This window comes from Microtus pennsylvanicus, chromosome 6 (genome assembly GCF_037038515.1).
Source record: "Microtus pennsylvanicus isolate mMicPen1 chromosome 6, mMicPen1.hap1, whole genome shotgun sequence".
NCBI lineage: Eukaryota > Metazoa > Chordata > Mammalia > Rodentia > Cricetidae > Microtus > Microtus pennsylvanicus.
Genome location: NC_134584.1, coordinates 122,166,795 through 122,180,122, shown reverse-complemented (window position 1 = coordinate 122,180,122; position 13,328 = coordinate 122,166,795). Strand labels below are relative to the sequence as shown.

Genomic DNA, 13,328 nt, shown 5'->3' with positions numbered 1-13,328 from the left:
GTGGCTCACCCCACATGGTTTGAGTTCAGATCCTACACAAAGGGCGTGTCTTGCCACTGAAGGGCTCACGGTATGAAGGGAAACAAGACTCGTGGCTGCACAGCTCAAATGTCGATTCTCTACCACAAAATGGGAAAGGTATCAATTTTGGTGGTGGAAGCTAAGCCACTCTACATAAGAAGGACCCGGCAGGAGAGACTCCATTTGCTGGTGCACAGGGCAGTAGGTGGCAGTATCTGCATCTTCCACCAGTGCCTGTTCCCAACCCCCACACCCAATGAGTGTGCACTGTGATGCGGACAGTCAGCTCAGAGGGTCTTTCATCTCGGATCCTATTAGCATTCTAGAGGCACCCAGGACACAAACGGGATCATTCAGTCCAACTGGTGGGTCACCTTCAGATCTACAGAGCCACACATGGAGACAGCACCTGAAGCCCAGGAACTCAACTCAAACATGCACACACCCCGCAAGGAAAGCAATACACATGGAAGGTCAGTTGTCTCTGCCAATGATTTACTAATCCTGAATCAATAAATAGATATCAGAAGTCTTCATGAGAAACCAGAGAGAGCTGACAGAGGCTGAGATTCAAGTTGCAGGTGAGAAGACTCTCAGAGGCTGATGGCAGCTGGCCGACAAGTTCCGAGTTAACTGCAGGTGCAGTCGAGGAAAGTGGAGCTGGGCCTTGGAGGTGGGGGCTAGGGAGCCGGACCCTCCTCCTCCCCCGAGGCTTGTTTCTCCTTTTCAGCATCAATCCATTTCTGTGGTGCGATCATTTTCTTTGGCCCGTGGGGTGGTGGGCCAATGAGGGCCTCAATGTCCTCATAGTTTATCACTTCCTTTTCCAGAAGGGCATTCGCCAGCTAGAAAGAACAAGCACGGCAGTGTCAGTGCCCTGGACAAAGGCAAGAGCCTTGGAGGGCAGACGTCAGAGATGAGACCCATCCCACAGACTGTCTCTGTGTCCTAGGAGAGCAGGAGGGCTAATCTGTGAGCAGGGTGCCTCCGAAAGGTCGGCTTCCCAGAGAGAGACAGACGCAAAGGCAGTTAAGGCAAAGAATTGCTCCCTGTCTTTACCCTAAAAGTGAGCTGTCAGCTGCCAGCCTCATTAATTTTTCTATTTCCTTTCAAAACCTCTGCTTATTTCTGGCAAGTGCAATTTCCTTCACCAAACAAGGTATGTGTGTCTGGGAGAGGCAGGCGGGGGAGCTAAATACAGAGCCTCGTGCTTGGAATTTGTGGAGCTAGGCACCGACTGACACAACTGGGGAGGGATTTCTGCTCCTCTGGATACAGTCGAACATGAACATCATCATCATCTTCACCATCGTCACTATTATATTTCCAGACAGAAATATATATATAAACTCAGGCTGACTTCAAGCTTGCTGTATTTGTCTCAAGTTCTTGAATGCCAGGATTACAAGCATATGCTACTATGCCTGACCCAGAAAATATTTTTATCCTAAAGGTCCTGTGTCTGTGGCCATATCCTGCTACATTTTGCTGGTTAAGAAACTCTTCCCAAGCGCTGAGTATGGTGGAACACTTCTTTAATCCCAGCACACTAAAGCCAAAGGGAAAGGCAGGTTTATGAGTTTGAGGTCTCCGTAGTTCCAGGTCAGCTAGGGCTACATAGTGAGACTCTATTTCAACAACAAAAACAAAACAAAACTCTTCCAACTCAAAGGCTAAAGGTGGTGCTTGCTGCTCATACAGAGGACCTGGGTTTGGTTCCCAGTACCTACATGGCAGCTTTCAATGCCTATAACTCTAATTCCAACGACCTCTTCTGACCTTCACAGGTTCCTGCACATTTGTGGTGCACATATATACACTCAGGTACATGCACAGATATTAAACAAGTACTAAAAAACCACCCAATATTTAAAAGAAAACTCTTCCGCATTTTCCTTTTGTTTTTGGTGATGCTGGGCTTTAGACATCTAGGCCCCGGGGTGATGTCTGCAGCTGTACTGGAAGAGGCACAGTTCCCCTTTGCTCTGCTCTCATCTGTCACTAGACTAAAACCTATTCGCTGTAGTTCAGCTCAAATAGAGGCAGCTCCATTCTGCAGTCAGTGGGTACTCCAATGGCGGTCTTTCCAACCCCTACCCCTCCAGTACAGTAAGCTGAACTTCTGTACAGTAACACTGGCTTCTTACTAATCAGAGGTTACTTCAGCAGAGACTGCACTACCATAGGACCAATACTCTAAGGGTCTGAAACTTTTTTTTTTTTGGAAACAGGGTTTTTTGGTGTAACAACTCTGGCTGTTCTGGAACTTGCTTTGTAGACCAGGTTGGACTTGAACTCAGATTTGCCTGCCTCTACGGAGCTCCTGAGTGTTGGGATTAAAGGTGTGTGCCACTGCCGGGCGGTGGTGGCGCACGCCTTTAATCCCAGCACTCGGGAGGCAGAGGCAGGCGGATCTCTGTGAGTTCGAGACCAGCCTGGTCTACAAGAGCTAGTTCCAGGACAGGCTCCAAAACCACAGAGAAACCCTGTCTCGAAAAACCAAAAAAAAAAAAAAAGTGTGTGCCACTATGCCTGGCTTTTTTATTTTTTAAGATTTTCTTTTTTTAATTTCTGGAAGCAAGATGTTACTCTGTAGGCTACGCTGGTCATGAACTCAGCTATCCTCGTGCTTCTGCCTCCAGAGAGTTGGGGTGAAAGGCCTGCACCAACAAGCCTGCAGCAACAATGCTTGGCTCTGGTGCCTCATTTCAAGGAAGCAAAAGGCTAGAAATAACTACCCACACCAACTCTTGTCTGTCTTCATGTGGCACCAAGAGCTATCACTTCCACTGCCTTCTGGGTAGAAGCCATCATAACCTAGGGACACAGTGTCTTCACCTCTGGAGCCTTCTTCCCTTTCAAAATTGACTGCCCACACCTCAATACCAGACAATCCCACAGGATATCCCGCAGTTCTGTGCTGTCCTTAGGACAGAGGTTTGAGAGACTGTCACAGGAAGGAGGAGTGTAAGATGTAGTGACTGCGTTTCCGGTGGGATCTGGGCCGCTGGGAAGGTGAGCAGTGTGCATCCACTAAGGCTAAGTTCTTACGTCAGTGCTGGGCTACTTGGGGTGAGGATGCCCGGTACTGAGGAGATGGTGACTGCAGGGCACACACGTGACGACTAGGGAACACTGTACTATATAGGTGTAGTTTTTCTCAATCTAAATCTATTCTAAAATGAAAAGAAGATCTTGGAAAAAATTTGAGGGAGGGCTGCAGAGATGTCTTGGTGGTAAAGAGCATATACTAGGTGTGTATAGTGGCACATACCTTAATTCTGACACATGGGAGGCAGAGGCATGGAGAGCTCTGAGAGTTTGAGGCCAGCCTGGTCTACACAGTAAGTTAGGATAGCCAGGGCTACATAGAGACCCTGTTTCAAAAACAGAGAGTCCACGAAAGAAGAAAGTGGAGAAGAAAAGCATTTGCTACTCTTGCAGAGGAGCCAAACTCCTTTCCCAGACTCTGCTCAGGTGGCTCGCAAGCACCTGTAGTTCCAACTCCTTCCTCTGGCCTCTGTAGTCACTTGCACTCAAGTGCAGATACTTACACACCTACACAGACACACATACACAATTAAAAATAAATTGAAAAATAGCTATTTTTTTTCCCTGGAGAAAATGTTTAAGTGCTGGAAACCCCCTACAATTCAATGTTGATTACTGCTCATGCTCCATAACCTGTGCACGAGGACAGAGAAACTCTCTTTTGAATGCACTGGCTTGACAAGACTGTGGTGAGAAGACGGGGAAACACATTCTAGCTAATAGGGGGTGTCAGTATTGAACACACTGTCCCCTTCACTTCTAGGCTCCAGAGACACTTTGGGGATGCCTGGCCCATGTGCCCTCACCGCCTGCAGCTTGTCCAGGTTGTCCAGCAGCACCTTCTCAGTGTGTCTGTAGGCCTTAGCCACCAGCAGTTTGGCTTCCTGTAAAGGAAGAGATGAGTCTGTCATGAGAGAGGTGTGGGGCATCGTCCACAGACTCACTGACAGCCAGCTCTAACACCAAGGTGCAGAAAACATGGCTCAGGAGCAGGCCCGTCCTTCCCAACACACAGCAGCACTGTCTTCTGTCCTCACAACCACCAGCCACCCTCACCCTCGAGAGAGTGACTGGACAACCCATAGCTGCTGCTCACGACTGGCCCTGAGCAGACCCAGGTGCCATGCTGGCCCAGCTTGCGGGCTACAGGGATCATACACTGCTCTACATACTTGGTATCTTTACACTGGGCATTCTTCCCAGTCCCACATCTAGCTTTATTTGGAGCCATCTAGGTCCTCAGCCAAAAGAACACGCTTAACAGGTCAGAGTTCAGAACAAAACCAGCCACATTCGGCCTTCAGTACATGCTCATTTGAGGGCGCTAATAGGCTCTTGCAGGGGAGACACCCATGGGCAGTGAGGCCTGTGCCCACTCACATGGTCCATCAGCTGCTGGAGGCCCTGGCTGAAGGGACGCCGTCCAATGCCCATGAGGCCCTCTTGTGCCTCAGGAAAGGAGACAGGCCCAATGCTAGGTGCCATCCCAAACTGTTTCACCATGGAGTAGGCAATGCGGGTGACCTTCTTCAAGTCGTCCTGGGCCCCTGGAATCCAGAGAGAGAGGTATTCTGAAGAGCGTACGTGCACAAGAGCACCTGACCTCAGGCTGTCGCAGCCCAAGCAGCACCAGACTCCCACAACACTGTGCTTACAACTTCCATAGCAAGACACTAACTGGGACACAGTACTTCCTTTTTGTTTTTAAATTACATTTTTTTATGTGTGTGCGCACACACACAGGCAAATGCCAGAAGACCTTGCCAGAGTTGGTTCCCTTATTTCACAACATAGATTCTAGGACTGCTCTCCAATCAGCACACTTGACACAAGCCCCTTTACCTGCTGAGCCATTTTACTGGCTCATTACTGCTTCTTAAAGGAAAGAACTTAACTACTCAGGACACTGGCCTGCCTTACATCAGTGACTCATTCAAGCGTATGGCCAGGTCTGTACTAGGGAAGCCTGTCACTTTTGAGGCACAATGTCCCTGTGACCCCCATTACCTTTCTGGATATCGAGCGAATGCTCTAATATCCAGTTCTATGTAGCCATGACCAGTGATTAACCAAGCAAATGTATTTACAGTCTATAGGAAAGTTTTAAAATAAGTATCTTTTTGTTTGTTTGTTTGTTTTTCCAAGACAGGGTTTCTCTGTGTAACAGCCCTAGCTGTCCTGGAACTTGCTATGTAGATCAGGCTGGCCTCTAACTCACAGAGATCTGCCTGCTTCTGCCACCCAAGTGCTAGGATTAAAGGCGGGCGCCACCATTGCCTGGGTTACAGTAATATCTTAAAATAAGGCTTTTGCTTCGTTCCAGATCTCCTCTGGCTCAGACTATCTGCACTGCACACATCTTCCACCAGTCCCACCGTCAAGTGCACTGAGCAGAAGGAAGCAGGCATTAGACAAAGGACTTTGACCAAGACAAACCCTAAGGCTGGCTCCTCACCAGAGGTCACCCTGCTGAATGAGATGGCCTCAGCCGCGCGACCACCTAGCGCCATGCACATCCGCTCAAACAGCTGTTCCTTGGTGAAGAGGTACTGGTCCCGAGGGAGCATCTGAGAGAAGCCCAGAGCAGCGTTTGTTCGAGGTGCTATGGAGACCTGCAGAACACCAACAGAGCAAGGAGCAAGTGAGCTCAAAGGGAGACAGGAGCCTCCTAAAACCATCATCAGGTCGCCAAGTAGCCACTCAGGTTAGTAGTCTATATGTCACATTCTTAGAGAATCCTCACGCTGCAGAAGCAGCTCGTGGAAACAGGAGTTTCTGTGTGGTGTGTTCATCAGTAGCACTGTGTGCATAGCAAGTCAACATGACAGGTCTCTTAGAAGCAGTCCCAAGGTGTAAGGGCAAACTTCACCTCACATGCCAGTCGGCACTGATCCGTGGAAAACTCTGGGATGTACCCAAGGAAGGGAGGCCATCCTACCCTTGCCTTGTGAGGTTGATTCCCAGCACCCACACGGTTGTTCACAACCACCTGTAACTCTGGTTCAAGAGGATCCAATGGCCACTAATTGCTTCCATGAGAACTAAGCACATATGTGGTATGCTGACATACATGTAGCCAAAATACCCACACATAAAATAATATAAAGGAAAAAATTTTTTTGTTTTTTTGTTTGTTGAGACCGGTTGTAAAGGTATAGTAGGCCACCACCCAGCAAAAAGAAAATTGTTTTTTTGTCTTTTGAGACAGGGATTCTTTGCGTTTCCCTGACTGTCCTGAACTAACTCTGTAAACCAGGCTGGCCTCAAACTCACAGAGAGCCACCTGAGTAGTAATCTGAGCAGTGGGGCTACTTTCCCGGCATTGGGCCACCCGAGCGGCGGGTCAGGCTGCTTCCCGCCACCCGGCTAGCTTTACCCAAAATAATTACACGGAAACTGTATTCTTTTAATCACTGCTTGGCCCATTTCTATTTAGCCTCTTCTAGGCTAATTCTCACATATTAATTTAGCCCATTTCTAATCATCTGTGTAGCGCCCCTAGGTGCGCTTACCGGGAAGATTCTAGCCTATGTCCATCTTGGGTCGGAGCTTCATCGCGTGCGTCTGCCTGGGAGCTTGGAGCATGGCGTCTCTGCTGAGGCCTCTGCTCCCGAGAGGAGAGCTGTGGAGTCTGAGCTCACTTCCTCTTCCTCCCGGCATTCTGTTCTGTTTATTCCACCTACCTATGTCCTAACCAATAAAATGGGCCAAGGCAGTTCCTTTATTAGCCAATGACCTTCCTCCATCACACCTGCCTCTGCTACCTGAGTGGCCTGAGTGCTGGGATTAAATGCGTGCACCACCAATGTTTGGCAAGAAATTTTCTTAGAAGATGATTTAATGTCTATAATAAGAACAAACCGTGGTCACGATCCATCAGGATCACAGTGACAGCCACAGGTTCCTTCACAGAACACAGCCATGCTTGCAGCCATAAAAATCAAGCAACAATTTTGAGAGCAAAAAGAAATTTTGAGTTTGGTGTAGTAGTAGGAGCGGCGGGCTGAGTCCCCGCACCAGGCCGCCTGAACGGCTAGCTTTACCTGAAATAATTACACGGAAACTGTATTCTTTTAAACACTGCCTGACCCATTAGTTTCAGTTTCTTATTGGCTAGCTTTTACATATTGATCTAACCCATTTCTATTAATCTGTGTAGCCCACAAGCTGGCTTACCAGGAATGATCTTAACCTGCGTCTGTCTGGAGTGGGAGAACCATGGCGACTCCTTGACTCAGCTTCTTTCTCCCAGCATTCCATTCTGTTTACTCCGCCTACCTAAGGGTTGGCCTATCAAATGGGTCTAGGCAGTTTCTTTATTAATAAGAAATCACTCCCACAGTTTGGCATTTGTTTGGTGTTTTCAAACAGTATTTATTTTGCTACCGAATTCATTAGTGCCTGCCTGCCTCAAGCTGGGCCTGGTCCCCAGATCAGTGTCAGCCAAATATGCCATGGGGTAGCAGGTAGGCATTAACCTGTCAATTCCAGGGACAGAGGGGACAATATGCTGTTAGCTCTGAAAACAGCAGCGGAACTGAGCAAGTGTGCACAACCAGGCAGTCTGCTGTCTGCTGCACTGTCTCATCCTGAACTGCTGGGGTGGGAACAGTGGGGTCACCAGCCCCTATGGATTCCCTGCTATTTGTCAGAACTACCCAGGCCTCCCTAGAGGGTAAGCCGGATGCCACATCTCTTGTCCCATACCCCTGGATTCCTCAAGGGTCTCTATGCAGTCTACATGATTTCTGGAAACTATCTCAAAGAAACATTTGCCATTCTGAGCAAAAACAAGTTCAGCTCTCTGGCATGAGGCTCAAATGGTCAGAGACAGAGGACTTGGACCTAGGAAACTTTCCCCTCATGCCTGGTAGCTAAGGTTTAGGACCCACTCCAGCCTCTCCCTCCTAGTTCCTGCTAGGGATACAGCCAGAGTCATGCCAAGTTGGTGATAAAATTTCTTTTCTTTTTTTTTTTTTTGGTTTTTCGAGACAGGGTTTCTCTGCGGCTTTGGAGCCTGTCCTGGAACTAGCTCTGTAGACCAGGCTGGTCTCGAACTCACAGAGATCCGCCTGCCTCTGCCTCCCGAGTGCTGGGATTAAAGGCGTGCACCACCAACGCCCGGCTAAAATTTCTTTCACATAACAGAAACACACGTGGTGTTTCCCAGAGCAGATGGGTCAACTGTGGAGTTCAGATCACCCACCACTGCTTCATCACAACCCACCTTCATTACAGCTTCTGTGTGCTCGAGCAGCCAACCAACCAAGGCATGGCCAGACTCATGAAAGGCAACCACTCTCTGCTCCTCCTTGGAAAGGATCTTACTCTTTTTAGCAGTTCCTGAAAGAAGACAAGAACCAAGTTCAGGAACAATATTCTGTGTACCTTCTGGGCACTGTCTTCTTGCTTGGCACTTCTGTAGCTCTGCCGACATTTCACACAGACATCCCTCTTGACAGCCAGACTCCAGGGAACCCTGGGAAGAGGTGGAGTGGAGTGTTTCTTGGGAACCATCAAAACAGTTCTTTCTTTTCTTGTTTTGGATTTTGGAGACAGGGTTTCTCTGTGTAGTGCTGGTTAAACTTGATCCTAAAACTTGATCTGTAAACCAGACTGGCCTCAAGCTCAAAAATACACCTGCCTTTGCTTCCCGAGTGCTAGGATTAAAGGTGTGTGCCACCACCCAGGGCTATCAAAGCAGTTCCTTAGGAACTAGGATAGTCTTCATCTTCAGTGCGTCCCTCCCTATGCCATGAGTGACTTCTGACTTTGTCACTAACAGGATGAGGAAGGCCCCTTCAGAATTCCAGCAGCAGCTGCCTCTGCTGCAGTGTTCTGTTTCCATTCTTCCCTCTATGAGATGAGGGCCTCATACCTCAGAGGCATGTCTACTTAACCTTCCCTGCTTAGCTTCTGGTCATTTACCATACCAAAATTTTCAAATATTAAGTTCCCATTCTGTGTATCTTTTTGCTGTTGCTGTTGCTGCTTTTTGAGACAGGGTCTCACTATGTTGCCCAGGCCATCAGGTGCCACCACACCTGACATGGAGTTAGTGTTTAGGTTTGAAAAGAAAATGGCCCCCAAAGGGAATGGCACTATTAGGAGATGTGGCCTACTTAGAGTAGGTGTCTTGTTGGAGGAAGTATGTCATTGCTAAGGTGGGCTTTGAGGTCTCATATAGGCTCAAGATCCTGCTGAGAGTGACAGTCCACTTCCTACAGCCTTCTGGTCAAGATGTAGCCAGCATCCTGTCTGCCTGTACACAGCCATGCTCCCCACCATGATGATAATGGACTGAACCTCTGAACTGTAAGCTGCCACCTCAATTAAATGTTTTCTTTTATAAGAATTGCCATGGTCAGCCAGGCGGTGGTGGCGCACGCCTATAATCCCAGCACTTGGGAGGCAGAGGCAGGTGGATCTCTGAGAGTTCGAGACCAGCCTGGTCTACAAAGGGAGTTCCAGGACAGCCTCCAAAGCCACAGAGAAACCCTATCTCGAAAAACAAAACAAAACAAAACAAAAAAAAAAAAGAATTGCCATGGTCATGGTGTCTCTTCACAGCAATAGAAACTCTAACTAAGACAGGACAAATGCCACAGTTTCCCAAGGCTGGGCCTCTGGAAGCAGGAAGTTCCTGAGGGAGGGACAAACAAAGCTGTCACTACCTAGTTATGATTTCTTCATAGCAGCCAGTAGAGAACAGAATGGAAGCTGCCCATATTGTTTTCTAAAAGAATGTTTTGGCCAGGCACAGTGATGCACACCTTTAATCCCAGCACTTAGGAGTTCCAGAGGCAGGCAGATTTCTGTGAGTTCCAGTCCAGCCTGGTCTACACAGTGAAACCCTCTCTCAAAAATATAAATAAAAAAGTAAAAGTATATAGCTGGGCAGGGGTGGCGCACGCCTTTAATCCCAGCACTCAGGCGGCAGAGGCAGGTGGATCTCTGTGAGTTCGAGACCAACCTGGTCTACAAGAGCAAGTTCCACGACAGGCTCCAAAGCTACACAGAGAAACCCTGTCTCAAAAAAACAAACAAACGGGCTGAGAGATGGCTCAGAGGTTAAGAGCACTGGCTGCTCTTCCAAAGGTCCTGAGTTCAATTCCCAGCAACCACATGGTGGCTCACAACCATCTGTAATGAGATCTGGTGCCCTCCTCTAGCGTGTGGGCATATATGGAGGCAGAATGTTGTATACATAATAAATAAATAAATCTAAAAACAAAACAAACAAACAACAAAAAATTAAAAAAATTAAGTAGAAGTATGTTTTCTCTAAGGTTTTTATTTTCTGGTGGGAGCTGACATCACAGGGATGAGCAAATGAAAACCGGCAGACCCACTAAACACTAACTGTCTTGGGTTTCAACACTGAGAGTGAACTTCCGTCTTGCCTCTGAGGGAAAGTGGTTTTCAAGTGGGGCGTAGGGTCCTGTACTTGACACTCACAATCACCTCCAGCTGAACAATCAGCTGCCACTGTGTCTGATGTACGCATGGCTCACAGAAATTGTGTAGGAGGTTCCAGCACTTGACACTCACAATCACCTCCAGCTGAACAATCAGCTGCCACTGTGTCTGATGTACGCATGGCTCACAGAAATTGTGTAGGAGGTTCCAGCACATGCCATTCAAGATGCCAAAATGAGCCGGGCGATGGTGGCGCACGCCTTTAATCCCAGCACTCAGGAGGCAGAGGCAGGCGGATCTCTGTGAGTTCGAGACCAGCCTGGTCTACAGAGCTAGTTCCAGGACAGGCTCCAAAGCCACAGAGAAACCCTGTCTCGAAAAAACAAAAAAAAAAAAAAAAAAAAAAAAAGATGCCAAAATGAACTAGGCACGGTGGCGCACACCTTTGATTCTAGCTCTCAGAGTCAGAGCCAGAAGGATCTGAGTTCAAGGCCATCCTATCCATCTAGAGAGCCCCAGGACTACATAGAGACCCTATCTCAAAAAGATTAAAAAAAAAAAGAAGCTTTTGGTTAAGCACCATTGCAAAGCAACCTTGTTCACTGGACATTATGATTCATGCTTCTAATTCTAGCACTTGGGAGGCTGAGGCAGGCAGATCTCCGTGATTTTAAGGCCAGCCAAAGCTATATGATGAGATCCCATCCCAAAGAAAACATACACCAACCAAAACTAAACAAATATCACCCCATCCTCTTGATGGAAAATGAGGCTCCTATCTTGTTAATCACTAGTCATTAGTTTCAGAAAAATGAGAGTCAGTGGCAGGTTTATCCCTCCACCACAGACCCTGCAGGTGGCCTTTGGGGTCAGCAGCCTCTACCCTACACCATACTTGGCTGGCTGTGCCTCACCTGGTCTGAGGTGGGCCCTCAGTCACTTCATGGTACCTAGGATAATCAATGCCACAGTACAGGGAACTTATTTTTGGAGGGTTTTTTTTTTTTTTGAGATATGGTCTCTCTACATAACCCTGGCTTTTGTGGAACTCACCAAGTTGTAGACCAAACTGGCCTCAAACTCAGAGATCCTCCTGCCTCTGCCTCTTGAATGCTTAGATTAAAGGTGTGTGTCATTATGCCTGGCCTTGCCCTCCCATCCCCCCAGTTTTCTGAGATAGTATCTCATGTAGTACAGGCTGGCTTAGATGTAGACTTCGGTGATTTTGAACTCATGATCTTCGACCTCCCAAGTATTGGTATTACAAATATGTGTGCCAGCATATTGGACTTGAAGATGATTTTATATTTGCTTGAGGGGTAGGTCTGTTCTTAGATACATTTACAATATCTGAAATGGAGGAAAGGTAACAATTCCTTGCTACTGATGCAATGGCAATGACAGAACCTGGGCCTACTTCCACCTACCCAACCCCCATCTTGTCTGGCACAGACAACTTCTGACTTGTTGTTTGAAAGTGTTGGCCCTAGCAAGCCTTAACAAGGGGTGTGTCTTCATACCGGCAATGACACGCTCCACCGCATATTCAAAGTTGAACGTGTGGACAGATGTGTGTCCCTCCCGTGCAGCATGCAGGGCAGCCTCATTGCAGATGTTGGCGATGTCGGCGCCTGTCAACACAAACCACAGGCAGGGATGGGGGGTGGGGCTGGCTCTTCCCTGTCAGCATTTAGGAGAAGGAAAAAGAAGGAAGCAGGGAGACTCAGCTTTTTTTTCTTTTTTTTCTTTTTTCTTTTTGGTTTTTTCGAGACAGGGTTTCTCTGTGGTTTTGGAGCCTGTCCTGGAACTAGCTCTTGTAGACCAGGCTGGTCTCGAACTCACAAAGATCCTCCTGCCTCTGCCTCCCGAGTGCTGGGATTAAAGGCGTGTGCCTCCACCGCCCGGCTGGAGACTCAGCTTTTAATGAAGAAAAACAAAAATGGAAAAAGCCAGAAGTGGGGGCATAGGTCTATGATTCTATTACTGGGGAGGCTGAGGCAAGAGACTACAAGTTCTAGGCAAGCATAGTCTACCTAATGGAACTCTATCACAACACAACAGAGAAAGGAACAAAAACGAAGGGAGGAATGGAGAAGGGTAGAAGGGAAAGAAAGGAAAGGAAAGGAGATGGGAGGGAGGGAGAAGAATAGGAAAAGGGAGGGAAGAGAAAGAAAATAAATGCCAGCAGTGGTGAACTGTGGCAGGAGGGAGGGAGGGAGCAGGGGGGAAGGGAGGGAGGTAGGAGAGCAGGCAGCACTGCACTGTGAGCACCGCAATGTGAGCACCGCAATGTGAGCACCGCAGTGTCAGCACCGCACTGTCAGCACCGCAGTGTCAGCACCGCAGTGTCAGCACCGCAATGTGAGCACCGCAGTGTCAGCACCGCAATGTGAGCACCGCAATGTGAGCACCGCAATGTCAGCACCGCAATGTGAGCACCGCAATGTGAGCACCGCAATGTGAGCACCGCAACGTGAGCACCGCAATATGAGCACCGCAATGGCAGCACCGCAGTGTCAGCACCGCAATGTCAGCACCGCAGTGTCAGCACCGCAGTGTCAGCACCGCAATGTGAGCACCGCAATGTGAGCACCGCAATGTCAGCACCGCAATGTCAGCACCGCAATGTCAGCACCGCAATGTCAGCACCGCAATGTCAGCACCGCAATGTCAGCACCGCAGTGTCAGCACCGCAATGTGAGCACCGCAATGTCAGCACCGCAATGTCAGCACCGCAATGTGAGCACCGCAATGTGAGCACCGCAATGTCAGCACCGCAGTGTCAGCACCGCAATGTCAGCACCGCAATGTGAGCACCGCAATGTCAGCACCGCAAT

General features: G+C 48.4%; 1 protein-coding gene across 5 annotated transcripts in view; it reads right to left on the bottom strand.

Moving 5' to 3' along the window:
- Positions 1 to 494: 494 nt before the first annotated feature.
- Positions 495 to 13,328, bottom strand: part of Spg7 (SPG7 matrix AAA peptidase subunit, paraplegin) — a 41,771-nt gene continuing 28,937 nt past the window's right edge. For all 5 annotated transcript variants that reach the window (XM_075977567.1, XM_075977568.1, XM_075977569.1 and 2 more), the window contains 6 exons: positions 12,012 to 12,122; positions 8,300 to 8,415; positions 5,528 to 5,684; positions 4,453 to 4,619; positions 3,879 to 3,956; positions 495 to 866 (listed from right to left, as the gene is read on the bottom strand). In XM_075977567.1, the coding sequence (XP_075833682.1) occupies positions 702 to 866; positions 3,879 to 3,956; positions 4,453 to 4,619; positions 5,528 to 5,684; positions 8,300 to 8,415; positions 12,012 to 12,122 (794 nt within the window). In that variant the 3' untranslated portion in view covers positions 495 to 701. The remainder of the gene's footprint in view (positions 867 to 3,878; positions 3,957 to 4,452; positions 4,620 to 5,527; positions 5,685 to 8,299; positions 8,416 to 12,011; positions 12,123 to 13,328) is intronic.